The 17798-nt window shown below is 43.1% G+C and overlaps 1 protein-coding gene across 4 annotated transcripts in view; it reads right to left on the reverse strand.

The window, feature by feature from the left end:
• Positions 1 to 6364: 6364 nt before the first annotated feature.
• The window catches only part of LOC106572161 (kazrin), a 235850-nt gene continuing 224416 nt past the window's right edge, over positions 6365 to 17798 (reverse strand). For all 4 annotated transcript variants that reach the window (XM_014146069.2, XM_014146067.2, XM_014146070.2 and 1 more), the window contains 5 exons: positions 16229 to 16460; positions 9833 to 9934; positions 8946 to 9112; positions 8098 to 8278; positions 6365 to 7383 (listed from right to left, as the gene is read on the reverse strand). In XM_014146069.2, the coding sequence (XP_014001544.1) occupies positions 7225 to 7383; positions 8098 to 8278; positions 8946 to 9112; positions 9833 to 9934; positions 16229 to 16460 (841 nt within the window). In that variant the 3' untranslated portion in view covers positions 6365 to 7224. The remainder of the gene's footprint in view (positions 7384 to 8097; positions 8279 to 8945; positions 9113 to 9832; positions 9935 to 16228; positions 16461 to 17798) is intronic.

The raw sequence follows: 17798 nt of genomic DNA on the forward strand, positions 1-17798 counted from the left end.
CTCCTGCTGACTTCATATTTTGGTCCGAGATTCTGTCATCGACGTGTGTGTAGGTGGCAAGGAAGTCAGGCGCAGGAGAAACCAACTTGGTATAACTGGAGTTATTTAATAAAGAATAAACAAACACGAACTTCAAAATCAACATACATAAAAAAAAACGTAGCACACCAATACAAAATACATGAAACCGATAACAAACAAAACAATCTCGGACAAGGACATGAGGGAAAACAGAGGGTTAAATACACAACATGTAATGAATGGGATTGAAACCAGGTGTGTAGATAAACCAGACAAAACCAATGGAAAATGAAAAATGGATCAGTGATGGCTAGAAGACCGGTGACGTCGACCGCCAAGCACCACCCAAACAAGGAGGGGCATCGACTTCGGCAGAAGTCGTGACAATAGGTCAGTATTTCCCCAGCTAGCACGTTTGGTTCCTTGTAAGTTCTGGCGACAAATGTTTTTAGTTTCAAATTGGTTGTGGGAAACGAAGCCATATGTTTTCTGACCGGTAAAACTGATTGAGCTTCCTGTGAGGTTTTATTAACGCCATGAGAATGGAAATTACAAGTTCTTTGGAGGTTTTTGAATAACTTCCTTAAAATTATCACTGAATGTTTCAATAAGACTTTTATAACACTGCTATCTTATTTTGGGTTAACATTTTTAAAACTCCAAGCACAGATAGGACACATGGAAATTAATTTCTTCAGGCATTAAGCATGCAAACACATGTATTTGTTATTGTGACACAGCATCAGTCAGATTCAAACCTCTAATCTTCTGTTCTCTCTACATGGAATTAGTCCATGTTGTCTTCTGATCCCTCCTGTCTCAGCCTCCAGTATTTATGCTGCAGTAGTTTATGTGTCGGGGGGCTAGGGTCAGTCTGTTACATCTGGAGTATTTCTCTTGTCTTATCCGGTGTCCTGTGTGAATTTAAATATGCTCTCTCTAATTCTCTCTTTCTCTCTTTCTGTCTTTCTCTCGGAGGACCTGAGCCCTAGGACCATGCCTCAGGACTACCTGGTATGATGACTCCTTGCTGTCCCCAGTCCACCTGGCCGTGCTGCTGCTCCAGTCTCAACTGTTCTGCCTGCGGCTATGGAACCCTGACCTGTTCACCGGACGTGCTTGTTGCACCCTCGACAACTACTATGATTATTATTATTTGACCATGCTGGTCATTTATGAACATTTTAACATCTTGACCATGTTCTGTTATAATATCCACCCTGCACAGCCAGAAGAGGACTGGCCACCCCTCATAGCCTGGTTCCTCTCTAGGTTTCTTCCTAGGTTTTTGGCCTTTCTAGGGAGTTTTCCTAGCCACCGTGCTTCTTTCACATGCATTGCTTGCTGTTTGGGGTTTTAGGCTGGGTTTCTGTACAGCACTTTGAGATATCAGCTGATGTACGAAGGGCTATATAAATAAATTTGATTTGATTTGATTTTTACGCATACACAGCTGTTAATTTTAGTATACTCAAACAGACCCCATTTCAAAGGAAACGCACACTTATTAAGATCACTTGTGGCCAATTAGTGGGCATGGCTAACACACCTGAACACACTTATCAAGATAGAGGATAGAGAGAGTTTTGTTGATGCTGAGAACGTAATGTAAATGTTTTTAAATAACATTCTTAGAAACTTCCCTGAACGTTACTAACATTTTCTTGTGGTTTTTATGGAAAGTTTTATTAACATTCTCAGGAACAATTTGAGAACATTCCCAATGTCAAACGACTTGGAGAACATTCCGAGAACATTACCAACATTTTTATCAAATATAACCATATTTGAACTTTTAGGAAACATGTTTTTTTTGTCAAGTACCTTAAATGTGCAGAGAATGTTCCAAAGCCAAGCAAGTATCCTGCACTCTTCCCAGAAAGCTGTGGGAAGATTGTATGCAAAATAACCATAAGACAACCATACTCTCACCAACCATACTCTCACCAACCTCTAATAAACATATGGTTCTCAGAACGTTATATGCTAGCTGGGTAAACTGTAGACTTTGACTTTACCAATCAACATCAATTTTCTCATGGGAACACAGAGTGTTGGTCTGGCTAAGATGCAAGCAGCCCTGGCCAGACAAACAAACACCCTGCTTCCAACACACATTTTCACTTAGCCAATTTTGACTGTACAGCTTGGCCATATAGTGGGAACCCAATAACAATGCACTTATTACGTCTAATCCTGAATGCTAATTGATTGGTTAAAAGCGCATTCCAGCCGGTGTCTCCCGACCCCTCCTGTCTCAGCCTCCAGTATTTATCCTGTATTTATTGATTTATATTTATTATTTGTGCGTCGGCGGGCTAGGGTCAGTCTGTTATATCTGGAGTATTTCTCTTGTCTTATCCGGTCTCCTGTGTGAATTTAAGTATGCTGTCTAATTTTCTTTTCTTTCTTTCTTTCTTTCTTTCTTTCTTTCTTTCTTTCTTTCTTTCTTTCTTTCTTTCTTTCTTTCTTTCTTTCTTTCTTTCTTTCTTTCTTTCTTTCTTTCTTTCTTTCTCTCTCTCTCTCTCTCTCTCTCTCTCTCTCTCTCTCTCTCTCTCTCCCTCAGAGGACCTGAGCCCTAGGACCATGCCTCTGGACTACCTGGCCTGATGACTCCTTGCTGTCCCCAGTCCACCTGGTCGTGCTGCTACTCCAGTTTCAACTGTTCTGCTTGCGGCTATGGAACCCTGACCTGTTCACCGGACGCTCTACCTGTCCCAGACCTGCTGTTTTCAACTCTCTAGAGACAGCAGGAGCGGTAGAGATACTCTGAATGATCGGTTATGAAAAGCCAACTGTCATTTACTCCTGAGGTGCTGACCTGTTGCACCCTCTACAACCACTGTGATTATTATTATTTGATCCTGCTGGCCATCTATGAACATTTTAATATCTTGGCCATGTTCTGTTATAATCTCCATCCGGCACAGCCAGAAGAGGACTGGCCACCCCTCGTAGCCTGGTTTCTCTCTAGATTTCTTCCTAGGTTCTGGCCTTTCTAGGGAGTTTTTCCTAGCCACCGTGCTTCTACACCTGCATTGCTTGCTGTTTGGGGTTTTAGGCTGGGTTTCTGTACAGCACTTTGTGACATCAGCTGATGTAAGGAGGGCTTTATAAATACATTTGATTGATATTCCACAAGTTACCACCGGCTAAATCTATGACTTTGAAATGCCTATTTACTCTGTTCTATCTGATTGCGCAATCCACTGTCTCATCAACCCAGGCAGTGAAGTTATCTCCACTATAAAAAGCATCTGGACATTATCTCCCATTTGTTTTAGACTAACATTTCGTTTTCAACAGTGGAGATTTGTACTAACCTTGCTGTCTGTCTCTCCGACATTTGCAACATTGTTTCAATATTCAAATTCGATCACCAACTGTCCCATAGCACATGTAGGGATCGGGAGTCGGGACGAGAGAGAGGCAGGCAGGGTTTCTCATCCAGTCGAAATAATGAATCAGCTGGCATCATTTTTATTGATATATTCAAAGAAATGTCAATTGAAAAAAGGTCAAATGAAATGAAGTGTAGCTAGTTTGCAGTCTTTCCAGCTTCTGTTTGAAGTGATTGTGTTAGCTGTGTTGTTGGCTAGCTCCTCTGAACAATAGTGTTCTAATGAGAGCGCACATTTTCTATACCAGGCGAAATCATGCTTCATTAGCTCATTGTTATGGATGTATCCAAATAAATGTCACTAGAAAACAGCTTAAACAAATGCAGCTACTGTTGTTATTCTGTCTGCGCTGTTTGACGTGACAGCTAGGCAATTAGCCACAGTTGCCTATCTGGCAAGCAAGGGATAAGAACTTTCCAGCCAGTATGGCAATGGAACATTTAGAACGAACGACTGGGTCGCGTCCATAGATACAGAACAAAAAGACTGAACAACTGGGTCGCTTCGCTGGCAACCGAACCAATAGAACGAACGACCAGCCGGCTTGGGTAGCAACCTTAGATTTGTTTTTGAGACTATATCTTGTGGAAGGATGAAATAGTATGAATAAATTCATCAATATAACGTTTTTAATGAAAATCTGTCAAACATTATTAGAATATTTGTATTTATTTTATTTCACCTTTATTTAACCAGGTAGGCCAGTTGAGAACAAGTTGTCATTTACAACTGTGACCTGGCCAAGATAAAGCAATGTAGTGCAACAAAAACAACAACAGAGTTACACATAAACAAACGTACAGTCAATAACACAAAGGAAATAAATATCGAAATATCGATAAATATCTATTTACAGTGTGTGCAAATATAGAAGAGTAGGCAATAAATAGGCCCTATATGCGAAAATAATTACAATTTAGCATTAATACTGGAGTGATAGATGTGCAGAAGATGATGTGCAAGTAGAGATACTGGGGTGCAAAAGAGCAAGAGGGTAAGTAATAATATGGGGATGAGGTGGTCGGGTGTGCTATTTACAGATTGGCTGTGTACAGGTACAGTGATCGGTAAGCTGCTCTGACAGCTGATGCTTAAAGTTAGAGAGTGAGATATAAGACTCCAGCTTCAGAGATTTGTGCAATTCGTTCCAGTCATTGGCAGCAGAGAACTGGAAGGAAAGGTGGCCAAAGGAAGTGTTGGTGTCATTTACAAAATAGCCCCCGACACTCTACTTAGCAAACTGGATGTAGTCTATCACAGTGCAATCCGTTTAATCACCAAAGCCCCATATACTACCCACCACTTTGACCTGTATGCTCTCGTTGGCTGGCCCTCACTACATATCTGTCGCCAAACCCACTGGCTCCAGGTCATCTATAAGTCTTTGCTAGGTAAAGCCCCACCTTATCTCAGCTCACTGGTCACCATAGCAACACCCACCCGTAGCACACGCTCCAGCAGGTATATTGCACTGGTCATCCCCAAAGCCACCAAAGTCAAGGATCGGTAGGATAGTCAGTTTTACGAGGGTATGTTTGGCGGCATGAGTGAAGGAGGCTTTGTTGCGAAATAGGAAGCCGATTCTAGATTTAACTTTGGATTGGAGATGCTTAATGTGAGTCTGTTACCAGTATGTTGGTAACCCGTTGTATAAAAGTGATAATGCCCTCAAAGCCGGTGTTTGGAGGATATATTGGCACGGTTTGGCCAACAACACCTGTGCCAATATATCCTCCAAACACCGGCTTCGAGGGAATTATCACTTAATTGAGGTTGAGTAGGGAGAGTGAATAGACCAACCTAGACAGACACCGATGCTGGGAAAGGATATCGTGAATCATTTGAGCTGCCATAAGATAAACAGCACGCCAACACTTCACTCTGAATGCTATACACCATAATGACAAAACAGAAGCTGTTCCGTTGGTTATGGTGACTTTGAAGTATTGGGGAAGTAATGTAGCATCCGGGTCCCAAGGATTTTCTTCCCCTTCATATGATACCTGTTCTGGTTCCTGTTGCTATCCCTCCTGTTCTGGGGGCGCCCCTCAGACAGAGTGAGGCCATTGCAGAGGAGGGGTGATATTGCACACTTCTTGGATCTGGCAATGTCTATCAGAGAAATATGCTCAGCCTCAAAATTGCTTTGAATGTTTCCTGTGTATTCCCCAAAAACATTGGGCACCTAACATATGGTCTTTATTGCAGTCACAGCGTACAGATTATCAGATCTAATAATGCCGTGTGTGTAACATCTCAGGAACTGCACTGATATGACGACCTGGAACATAACCATTGTTTTGTACTGTTAACATCCTCTCATACTTATATCCGACACACCGCAACGACAAAAAGCCAAAATCAGTGGGTGGCCGCGGTGTGTTAGCGATCACCTGCTGGGTGTCGACAAACAGTGGCTGTTTGTGCTGTTTCAACATGTAGAATTGTCGGGAAATGAACAGAAAATGTTGGCCGATATTCTAGTCAGAAGCAAAAGGAAGGATATGATCACCCTAGTTTACATGGCAGATGAATGGGTTTGTTCTACACAATGCATTAAGTTCTGAATGTTCTGTAGCATTGCACCCTCCTGAACAGGTCCCTGGACATCCCATAATAATGAACCTTTTTATTCAGAAGAGGGTTGGTGGTGCCAATTAGGGCTTTGCCCCCTTTTGCAGTCAGTCAGACACATTCACAGCATGCAGCCAGGCAGAGGTTGATTTAACGCCTCTGTTTGGGTTGCGTCATTCCAGTGTAACCATGGCGATGCAGTTATCCTGAATTAGAGGAGGAAGTGGCATCATCAAACATGGACAAGAGCCACATTTTCCCCACAGATTACTACTATGAGGGAGGGTATGAGAGAGGTGACTCATTGGTGCACTCTGTGGCCTGTTCTTCACCTGTTACTTCCAGAATGTACACACACACACTTCCTCTTCAGAATAGATATCTTTATTGCATTCATTCATTCTTTGATTTCATTCTCACTCAGCCCATTGTTTTCTACCTGTTGTGCTTCTATTGGAAGACCAATTACTCATGTCTGTCATTGAAAATAAGTAATTTTAATAACCCATGTGCCATGTTAATGGTTTTATTGAATGTATCAAATGTCACGAGGGAGTGTTAATTTTAGTTTAGACACAACAGTGTAAATTAACAAACTGAAAAAAGACTATCAAACATACAGTTAATACAACTTCAAGTTTAAGTTTTCATCTTAGACAATGTCCATAGTCCCAGTTCGCAAGGCTTCTGAGAAAGTTTCTGTAACACCATGTTTGAATTAAACATCAAAAAGACATTTGCTATAAATCTCACTTGAATAGTTTTCTTTTGTTAATTTGCAATGAATCAGGAAAGTACCCTGTACACAAACACATTACCATATTTCCTCATAGCTCTTCTTTTTGAGAAAGAGGCCCGTCCTCAATAAGAACTACTAAACATCAACTAATCGCTGAGCCATTTCCTGTTTAAAAAACCTTTGCACATAATGCAAATACAAAAATAAAAGCCCATTCAGTTTAAGTTTGTTTCCATGGGATAGACGTGTGTCCTCACAAAGGTCAGATTATTCGAGAAATACCAGTGAGAGATGTAAAGAGTTGTTCTTAGACTATAAATGAAAAAAGATTCCTTCTCTCTTGAAAATAGTGTATTCTGACCAACAAAGGCTCAATCATTCAAAAAGTACAGTAAACATCCCTCGTCTGGCATCCCACAAAGCACTGTTGTCTTGTGCCGTACTGTAGGCACAGATGTCACATGTCGATGACCTCACATGTCGATGACCTCACACATTGGTGACCTCGATGCCTGAGTGTTTGTGGATTGGACTCCCCTCTGTCCTGGGCGGAGCTTCGTCACAAGCCTCTCTCGGCAGCGAGCCGTAGCTGCTATGACAACTCAAGTCCCGCCCACTGTGGGCTTTGGGGCTGAACCCTAAAGGAGGCTGGGGGAGGGAGGAGAAGGAAGTCAGGCCCTGTTCAAATACTTTAAAAATGCATCCTTACTTCCTCTGTTTCTTGAAGTCATCACTGATCTGACCTGTTTGGATTGGTGAAAGCTAAATAGTGGAACCTGCTTTCACCTATCCAGTAATGTTAGATCAGTGGTTACTCCAAGGGGAAGGAAAAAAAACAAGGCTTCATTTAGCTTTTCTATAGAGTAGGCCTATAGCCCAAGGGAGATAGTTCTTTACTGTGTAGCCGAATGCTTCGCTTCCTCAAGGCTTCAAACTGAGAATATCAGCTACCCAGTAATGACGTATCTCCCTTGGGCTATAGGTTTACACTATATGAAAGCAAATACAAGAGGAACGAAGAGGGACATTCTGGCTTCAAGGCCTTTTTCAACACAAGAAAGACTTGAAGCTAAAACATCGTTACAGGAATTTATTTGACAGGGTCAGTGCACGTTGAAGGGATAGTTCTGAGAAATTACATATACAGATATTTGTTCCCTTGCCATCAAAGTTGTCTATGGACAAGGAGCGACTGCAATCCACACTTTGGGTTTGTTAAACTAGCCACGGCCAACAAATGCTAATTATTAGCATTGAATTGAACTGAATTATGCCTTTAATCAACATTTTATTGTTTACATTCAAGTGTGACAGAGTTAACAAAAGAGGAAATTTTCATCCGTAGTCTAGGGGAGTGCCCACCTTGACGGCCCGTCTCCTGAGGGAGCCTTCGTCGTCCGGGTGTGTGTGGCGGTTGGTAGAGCTGGTGGGCCGGCCCAGGGAGGCGTGCCGTAAAGGTATGGGTGGGGAGGCGTGGCGTAGAGGCGTTGGCGGGGTGCTCATTGTCCCCAGCCTATCATGGTTTTGCTGTACACCTCCTGACCTGGGGTTTCAGGGTCAGGAGGGAGGGGAGGAATGGGTACATTATTGATTAATTAGGTACAGATTATTGATGAGCAGATTCCTTACTGATTATGTAGTTATTTAAGCAGCCGTTCTTAGCCAGAGTGACTTGCATGTGATGAACCTCTCCATTTTCCACTCTGAATCTGTCCTGACTTGAATCTGTCCTGACTGAAACAGATCGGTGTCCTGCACACGTGATCCCACAAGTCCCCTCTTTAATTAGGTTAAGCAAGAGATGTTGTCTATTCATCCCTATTTGTCATCCCTTTCCCTGACAATAAGGCTGCCATTTAATCAACTGCCATTTAAATCTTACAGAGCCTGAAAGGGATGCAGACAGGTGGACTTCCACTCTGTCACTTAATCCAGCCATACTGCAGAGTGGGGATCAACTTAGATAAACCATACATCTTCACCCTTACTCTCTCCCTCTCTGTTTCTCTGTTCTTTTCTCTTTGATTCTCCCTTAAATTACATTTATTTAATCTAAACACATTTCCCTCATGACTTTGGTCTTATCTGTCCCTCCCTCCCTCTCTCCCTCCCTCTCTCTCTCCCTCTCTCCCTCTCTCCCTCCCGCTCTCTCTCCCCCTCTCCCTCTCTCACTCTCTCTCTCATCTCTCTCTCGCTCTCCATTGCCTCACCTGGCTGAACTGATGAGGACCTTCATCTCCTCGGTGAGGTGGCGGCGAATCATGTGCTTGTTGCCGGGGATACCCAATGCCGTTGCCATGGAGTCGGTGTTGAAGGAGGGGTCTAGCACCATTACAGCACCGTGAACTCCACTGTTTTGGAGACTGTCAGCAAACTCCTACACGGGATGAGGAGGGAGAGGGACAAAAACATTTTTTTTAAGGGTTCCTAAAAATGTAAAATAACAGGGCCGTCATTTGAAATAAGAATTTGTTCTTAATTGACTTGCCTGGTTAACTAAGGTTGAATAAAAATGTAATGGAGATTTAAAAAAGCATACTAACCCAACATTTTCACTGTGCATGCATGGTGTTGTTCTATCTGCCTACAGTAACCCTCAACTAAATGTAGTCAATATCAATGGAAGGGATATCATAAGCAAAAGCTCCTGACTACTATCCATTTATTGAAGCCGTGACTCACTGTGCGGTAACCACAGAGATGACGAGCGGTTCAGAATTGATCACAAAGGTCCTTTCCTTTATCTTTCTGCACAGACAGGGAGTGTCAATAAACCTGACGCAATTTCCTACACTCCCCCATGCATATAACAATACATAAAAGCTCTCTGTCTATTGTCAATAAACACACTATGATCTCTCAGCATGATTTGAATTGTTTTGCAGTATGCACAATTCTGTTTTAATGCATACTTTGTGTATAGAATGATTCGTAACCATTTGTAAGCTTTTTCAGGTTAAATACTGACACCGGTCAGATCTTATCCTAAGTGTCAAATACGTATCAATGAGGACTGAGTGTAAATGTCAGATACCATGTTCTCACAGTACTTGAGTGTGCCAGTGTTGTTGGGATGATAATGAACCCTAGACCCCACCTTAAGGTCAATGTCTCGGACCCACTTAACGACCCGATGACACGTCCATACCACGGGATCCAGGTTCTGATGCTCACACTGAGCCCTTCTGGCCTGGAGGGCCTGGAGAGAGTTGAGACGCACGCACGCGCGCACACACACACACACACACACACACACACACACACACACACACACACACACACACACACACACACACACACACTTAATTTGACATTCAAATAAACTTTACCTTCACCCACAGATCACAGATGTGTGTATGTGTGTCCGAGTGAATGAAATTACATGTATTGTAGCCAACATGTATACACACATGCATATCTGTAACGTCTAGAGTGCATTCGGAAAGTATTCAGAACCCTTGACTTTTTTCACATTTTGTTACGTTACAGCCTTATTCTAAAATGGATTAAATTGTTCCCCCCCCTTCATCAATCTGCACACAATACCCCATAATGACAAAGCAAGAACTGGTTTGCAGAAATGTTTGCAAATGTAAAAAAAAAAAAAAAAAAACATAAAGATCACATTTACTCAGTACTTTGTTATAGCACCTTTGGCAGCGATAACAGCCTTGAGTATGACCCTACAAGCTTGGCACACCTGTATTTGGGAAGGTTCTCCCATTCTTCTCTGGAGATCCTCTCAAGCTCTGTCAGGTTGGATGGGGAGCATTGGTGCACAGCTATTTTCACGTCTCTCCAGAAATGTTAGATCGGGTTCAAGTCCAGGCTCTGGCTGGGCCACTCAAGGACATTCAGAGACTTGTCCCGAAGCCACTTCTGCATTGTCTTGGCTGTGTGCTTAGTGTTGTTGTCCTGTTGGAAGGTGAACTTTCACACCAGTCTGAGGTCCTGAGCGCTCTAGAGCAGGTTTTCATCAAGGATCTCTTTATACTTTGCTCAGTTCATCTTTCCCTCGATCCCAACTAGTCTCCCAGTCCCTGCCGCTGAAAAACATCCCCACAGCATGATGATGCCACCACCGTGCATCACCATAAGAATGGTGCCAGGTTTCCTCCAGACGTGACACTTGGTATTCAGGCCAAAGTGTTCAATCTTGGTTTTATCAGACCAGAAAATCTTGTTTCTCATGGTCTGAGAGTCCTTTAGGTGCCCTTTGGCAAACTCCAAGCTCTGTCAGAGTGACCATCCGGTTCTTGGCACTTCTCCCCGATTGCTCAGTTTGGCCGGGTAGCCAGCTCTAGGAAGAGTCTTGTTGGTTCCAAACTTCTTCCATTTAATGAATGATGGAGGCCACTGTGTTCTTCGGGCCCTTCAATGCTGCAGAAATGTTTTGGTACCCTTTCCCAGATCTGTGCCTCGACACAATCCTGCCTCAAATTCCTTCAACCTCATGGCTTGGGTTTTTCTCTGACATGCACTGTCAACTGTGGGACTTTTTTTTATTTTTTTATTTAACATTTATTTATTTAACCGGCCAAACCCAGATGACGCTGGGCCAATTGTGCGCCGCCCTATGGGACTCCTAATCACGGCCAGATGTGATGCAGCCTGGATTCAAACCAGGTACTGCAGTGACACATCTTGTACTGAGATGCAGTGTCTTAGACCACTGCGCCACTCGGGAGCCCTTTATATACTGTACCAGACAAAAGTTTGGGCACACCTACTCATTCCAGGTTTTTAAAAATGTATTTGGACTATTTTCTATATTGTAGAATAATAGTGACGACATCAAAACTATGACATTACACATATGGAATCATGCAGTAACCAAAAAAGTGTTAAACAAATCAAAATATATTTTATATTTGAGATTCTTTAAAGTAGCCATCCTTTGCCTTGATGACAGCTTTTCACACTCTTGGCATTCTCTCAACCAGCTTCATAAGGTAGTCACCTGGAATGCATTTCAATTAACAGGTGTGCCTTGTTAAAAGTTAATTTGGGGAATTTCTTTCTTTCTTATTGCATTTGAGCCAATCAGTTGTGTTGTGACAGAAGATGGTCTTTTATCAAATAGTGCTAAGTCCATATTATGGCAAGAACAGCTCAAATAAGCAAAGAGAAACGACAGTCCATCATTACTTTAAGACATGAAGATCAGTCAATCCAGAACATTTCAAGAACTTTTAAAGTTTCTTCAAGTGCAGTACCAAAAACCATCAAGCGCTATGATGAAACTGGCATTCCTTGAGCTTCTTGACTCTGTTTATTGAAGACTGAGGATCTTTGCTGTAACATGACACTTCCTACGGCTCCCATAGGCTCTCAGAAGGCGGGAAAAAGCTGAATGATATCGAGGCAGCCCCTGGCTGAAACACATTAGCGCTTTTGGCAAGTGCTCTATCAGAGGTCAATGGGCTGAGGCGCGTGCACGAGTCGACCCCATGTTTTATTTTCTTTCGTCTTTGAACCTAAACACGCTTTCCCGGTCGGAATATTATCTCTTTTTTACGAGAAAAATTGCATAAAAATTGATTTTAAACAGCGGTTGACATGCTTCGAAGTATGGTAATGGAATATTTAGACATTTTCTGTCACGAAATGCGTCGTGCGCGTCACCCTTCTTTACCATTCGGATAGTGTCTTGAACGCACGAACAAAACAGAGGATAGTTGGATATAACTATGGATTATTTTGAACCAAACCAACATTTGTTATTGAAGTAGAAGTCCTGGGAGTGCATTCTGACGAAGACAGCAAAGGTAATAACATTTTTCTTATAGTAAATCTGACTTTGGTCAGGGCTAAACTTGGTGGGTGTCTAAATAGCTAGCCCTGTGATGCCTGGGCTATCTACTCAGAATATTGCAAAATGTGCTTTCACCGAAAAAATATTTTAAAATCGGACATAGCGAGTGCATAGAGGAGTTCTGTATCTATAATTCTTAAAATAATTATGTTTTTTTGTGAACGTTTATCGTGAGTAATTTAGTAAATTCACCGGAAGTTTGCTAGTTCTGAACGTCACATGCTAATGTAAAAAGCTGGTTTTTGATATAAATATGAACTTGATTGAACAAAACATGCATGTATTGTATAACATAATGTCCTAGGGTTGTCATCTGATGAAGATCATCAAAGGTTAGTGCTGCATTTAGCTGTGGTTTGGGTTTATGTGACATTATATGCTAGCTTGAAAAATGGGTGTCTGATTATTTCTGGCTGGGTACTCTGCTGACATAATCTAATGTTTTGCTTTCGTTGTAAAGCCTTTTTGAAATCGGACAGTGTGGTTAGATTAACGAGAGTCTTGTCTTTAAAATGGTGTAAAATAGTCATATGTTTGAGAAATTGAAGTAATAGCATTTCTAAGGTATTTGAATAAAGCGCCACGGAATTCAACTGGCTGTTGAGTAGGTGGGACGATTTCATCCCACATACCCTAGAGAGGTTAACTCTGCTGCAGAGGATAAGTTCATTAGAGTTAACTGCACCTCAGATTGCAGCCCAAATAAATGCTTCACAGAGTTCAAGTAACAGACACATCTCAACATCAACTGTTCAGATTAGACTGCGTGAATCAAGCCTTCATGGTAGAATTGCTGCAAAGAAACCACAACTAAAGGACACCAATAAGAATAAGATACTTGCTTCGGCCAAGAAACACGAGCAATAGACATTACACTGGTGGAAATCTGTCCTTTGGTCTGAGTCCAAAGATTAGATTTTTGGTTCCAACCGCCGTGTCTTTGTGAGACTCAGAGTAGGTGAACGGATGATCTCTGCATGTGTGGTTCCCACCGTGAAGCACAAAGGAGGTGTGATGGTGTGTGTGTGTGTGTGGGGGGGGGGGGCTTGCTGGTGACACTGTCGTGATTTATTTAGAATTCAAGGTACAGTTAATCAGCATGGCTACCACAGCATTCTGCAGCGATCCGCCATCCCATCTGGTTTGCGCTTAGTTGGACTATCATTTGTTTTTCAATGGGACAATGACCCAAAACACACCTCCAGGCTGTGTAAGGGCTATTTGACCAAGAAGGAGAGTGATGGAGTGCTGAATCAGATGACCTGGCCTACACAATCACCCAACCTCAACCCAATTGAGATGGTTTGGGATGAGTTGGACTGCAGAGTGAAGGAAAAGCAGCGAACAAGTGTTCAGCATATGTGGGAACTCCTTCAAGACTGTTGGAAAAGCATTCCTCATGAAGCTGGTTGAGAGAATGCCAAGAGTGTGCAAAGCTGTCATCAAGGCAAAGGGTGGGTATTTTGAAGAATCTAAAATCTAAAATATACACTGCTCAAAAAAATAAAGGGAACACTAAAATAACACTTCCTAGATCTGAATGAATGAAATAATCTTATTAAATACTTTTTTCTTTACATAGTTGAATGTGCTGACAACAATATCACACAAAAATAATCAATGGAAATCCAATTTATCAACCCATGGAGGTCTGGATTTGGAGTCACACTAAAAATGAAAGTGGAAAACCACACTACAGGCTGATCCAACTTTGATGTAATGTCCTTAAAACAAGTCAAAATGAGGCTCAGTAGTGTGTGTGGCCTCCACGTGCCTGTATGATCTCCCTACAACACCTGGGCATGCTCCTGATGAGGTGGCGGATGGTCTCCTGAGGGATCTCCTCCCAGACCTGGACTAAAGCATCCGCCAACTCCTGGACAGTCTGTGGTGCAACGTGGCGTTGGTGGTTGGAGCGAGACATGATGTCCCAGATGTGCTCAATTGGATTCAGGTCTGGGGAACGGGCGGGCCAGTCCATAGCATCAATGCCTTCCTTTTGCAGGAACTGCTGACACACTCCAGCCACATGAGGTCTAGCATTGTCTTGCATTATGAGGAACCCAGGGCCAACCGCACCAGCATATGGTCTCACAAGGGGTCTGAGGATCTCATCTCGGTACCTAATGGCAGTCAGGCTACCTCTGGCTAGCACATGGAGGGCTGTGCGGCCCCCCAAAGAAATGCCATCCCACACCATGACTGACCCACTGCCAAACCGGTCATGCTGGAGGATGTTGCAGGCAGCAGAATGTTCTCCACGGCGTCTCCAGACTCTGTCACGTCTGTCACATGTGCTCAGTGTGAACCTGCTTTCATCTGTGAAGAGCACAGGGCGTCAGTGGCGAATTTGCCAATCTTGGTGTTCTCTGGCAAATGCCAAACGTCTTGCACGGTGTTGGGCTGTAAGCACAACCCCCACCTGTGGACGTCGGGCCCTCATACCACCCTCATGGAGTCTGTTTCTGACCGTTTGAGCAGACACATGCACATTTGTGGCCTGCTGGAGGTCATTTTGCAGGGCTCTGGCAGTGCTCCTCCTGCTCCTCCTTGCACAAAGGCGGAGGTAGCGGTCCTGCTGCTGGGTTGTTGCCCTCCTACGGCCTCCTCCACGTCTCCTGATGTACTGGCCTGTCTCCTGGTAGCGCCTCCATGCTCTGGACACTACGCTGACAGACACAGCAAACCTTCTTGCCACAGCTCGCATTGATGTGCCATCCTGGATGAGCTGCACTACCTGAGCCACTTGTGTGGGTTGTAGACTCCATCTCATGCTACCACTAGAGTGAAAGCACCGCTAGCATTCAAAAGTGACCAAAACATCACCCAGGAAGCATAGGAACTGAGAAGTGGTCTATGGTCACCACCTGCAGAACCACTCCTTTATTGGGGGATGTCTCGCTAATTGCCTATAATTTCCACCTGTTGTCTATTCCATTTGCACAACAGCATGTGAAATGTATTGTCAATCAGTGTTGCTTCCTAAGTGGACAGTTTGATTTCACAGAAGTGTGATTGACTTGGAGTTACATTGTGTTGTTTAAGTGTTCCCTTTATTTTTTTTTGCAGTATATTTAGATTTGTTTAACACTTTTTTTGGTTACGAAATTATTCCATATGTGTTATTTCATAGTTTTTATGTCTCAACTATTATTATACAATGTAGAAAATAGTAAAAATAAAGACAAACCCTTGAATGAGAAGGTGTACCCACACTTTTGACTGGTATACTGTAGATAGGTGTGTGCCTTTCCAAATCCTGTCTAATCAATTGAAACAGGTGGACTCCAATCAAATTGTTGAAACCGCTCAAGGATAATCAATAGAAACAGGATGCATCTGAGATCAATTTCAAGTCTCATAGCAAAGGGTCTGAATACTTATGTAAATACAGTACTTCTGTTTTTTATATATTTACAAATATTTCTAAAAACCTGTTTTCGCTTTGACATTATGTGTAGATTGATGAGGATTTGTATTTATTTGATCCATTTAAAAAAAAGGCTGTAACATAACAAAATGTGGAAAAAGGGAAAGGATCTGAATACTTTCCAAATGCACTGTATATCTGTATGTACAGTACAGTATGTAAGCTCAGTGCACTTTTGAGCATGTCATGTATTGGTAATGTTTATGTATAGCATATACAGTATGTATTGCTGTTTGCATGACACCTACCTCCTTATCGAAGTGGAGCGTGTGCAGCAGCTCGATGCCCAGCACTAGGCTGACCTGGTGGGCCTTCTTGGTGACATTGAGGGACCTCTCAAGGTCCCGGCGCGTTAGAGAGTTGAGCATGCGCCCATCCACCAGGTGTGTGTGAAAAGCCTGAGAGTACTGCGGCAGCCCTACGTCGCTCAGCCAGGCCTTGGCCACCCAGTGGTGGTCCATGTCTGCAGCCTTGGACAGCCTGGAGTGAGAAAAGAGAAGAAAAGACAGAAGAAAAGATGAGAAGAGATAAAGAGAAGACAGAGGTCAGGTCTGGTAAAGAGATTATCAACATTTTGGACGTCATAAAAAGTATTTTTCGGGTTGAAAAGTATAATGAACAAAAATATAAACACAACATAAAACAATTTCAAAGATTTTACTGAGTTACAGTTCATTTCAAGAAATCAGTCAATTTAAATAAATTCATTAGGCCCTAATCTATGGTTTTCACATGGCTGGGAAGGGGCGTAGCCATGGGTAAGCCTGGGAGGGCAAAGGCCCACCCACTGGGGAGCCCAGCCAATCAGAATACGTTTTTTTCCCCACAAAAGGGAAGCCGTTAGTGGAGGTCCAATTCTTTAAAATGACGTTGGAGGCGGCTTATGGTAGAGAAATTAACATTCAATTCTCTGGCAACAGCTCTAGTGGACATTCTTGTAGTCAGCATGCCAATTGCCACTTTTTGTTGTTGTTGTTGTTGTTGTTGTTGTACCTTTACCCCTTTTTTCTCCCCAATTGGTAGTTGCGGTCTTGTCCCATCACTGCAACTCCCCTATGGACACGGGAGAGGTCAAGGTTGAGATGCGTCCTCCAGAACACGACCGTGCCAAGCCACACTGCTAGCTTAACCCAGAAGCCGGCCGCACCAATGTGTTGGAGGACACACCATCCAGCTGGCAACTGAAGTCAGTTTTCCGGCACCCGGCCCGCCACAAGGAGTTGCTATAGCGCGATGGGACAAGGAAATCCCGGCCCGACCAAACCCTCCCCTAACCCGGACGACGCTCGGCCAATTGTGCGCCGCCTCATGGGTCTCCAGGACACGTCCGGCTGTGACATGCCTGGGATCGAACCCGGGTCTGTAGTGACGCCTCAAGCACTGCGATGCAGTGACTTAGACTGGTGCGTCAATCGGGAGGCCCCACTCTCTCAAACTTGAAACATCTGTGGCATAGTGTTATGTGACAAACTGCACATTTCTGAGTGGCCTTTAATTGTCCACAGCACAAGGTGCACCTGTGTAATGATCATGCGGTTTAATCAACTGCTTGATATGCCACACCTGTCAGGTGGATGGATTATCTTGGCAAATAAGAAATGCTCACTAACAGGGATGTAAAAAATTTGTGCACAACATTTTTGCGAAATAAGCTTTTTGTGCAAACGTCAGCCTAACGTGATTGCAATCCTCCATATTGGACCTATATTCCCAGACAGTGGTGTTGGGGTCAGTTCATTCCAATTCGAGCCACTCCAGAGGTTGAATTGAATCCATGTCCAATTCAACATACAGGAGCTAGCCTGGAATTGAACCAAA

This window comes from Salmo salar, chromosome ssa15 (assembly GCF_905237065.1).
Source record: "Salmo salar chromosome ssa15, Ssal_v3.1, whole genome shotgun sequence".
NCBI classification, from domain to species: domain Eukaryota; kingdom Metazoa; phylum Chordata; class Actinopteri; order Salmoniformes; family Salmonidae; genus Salmo; species Salmo salar.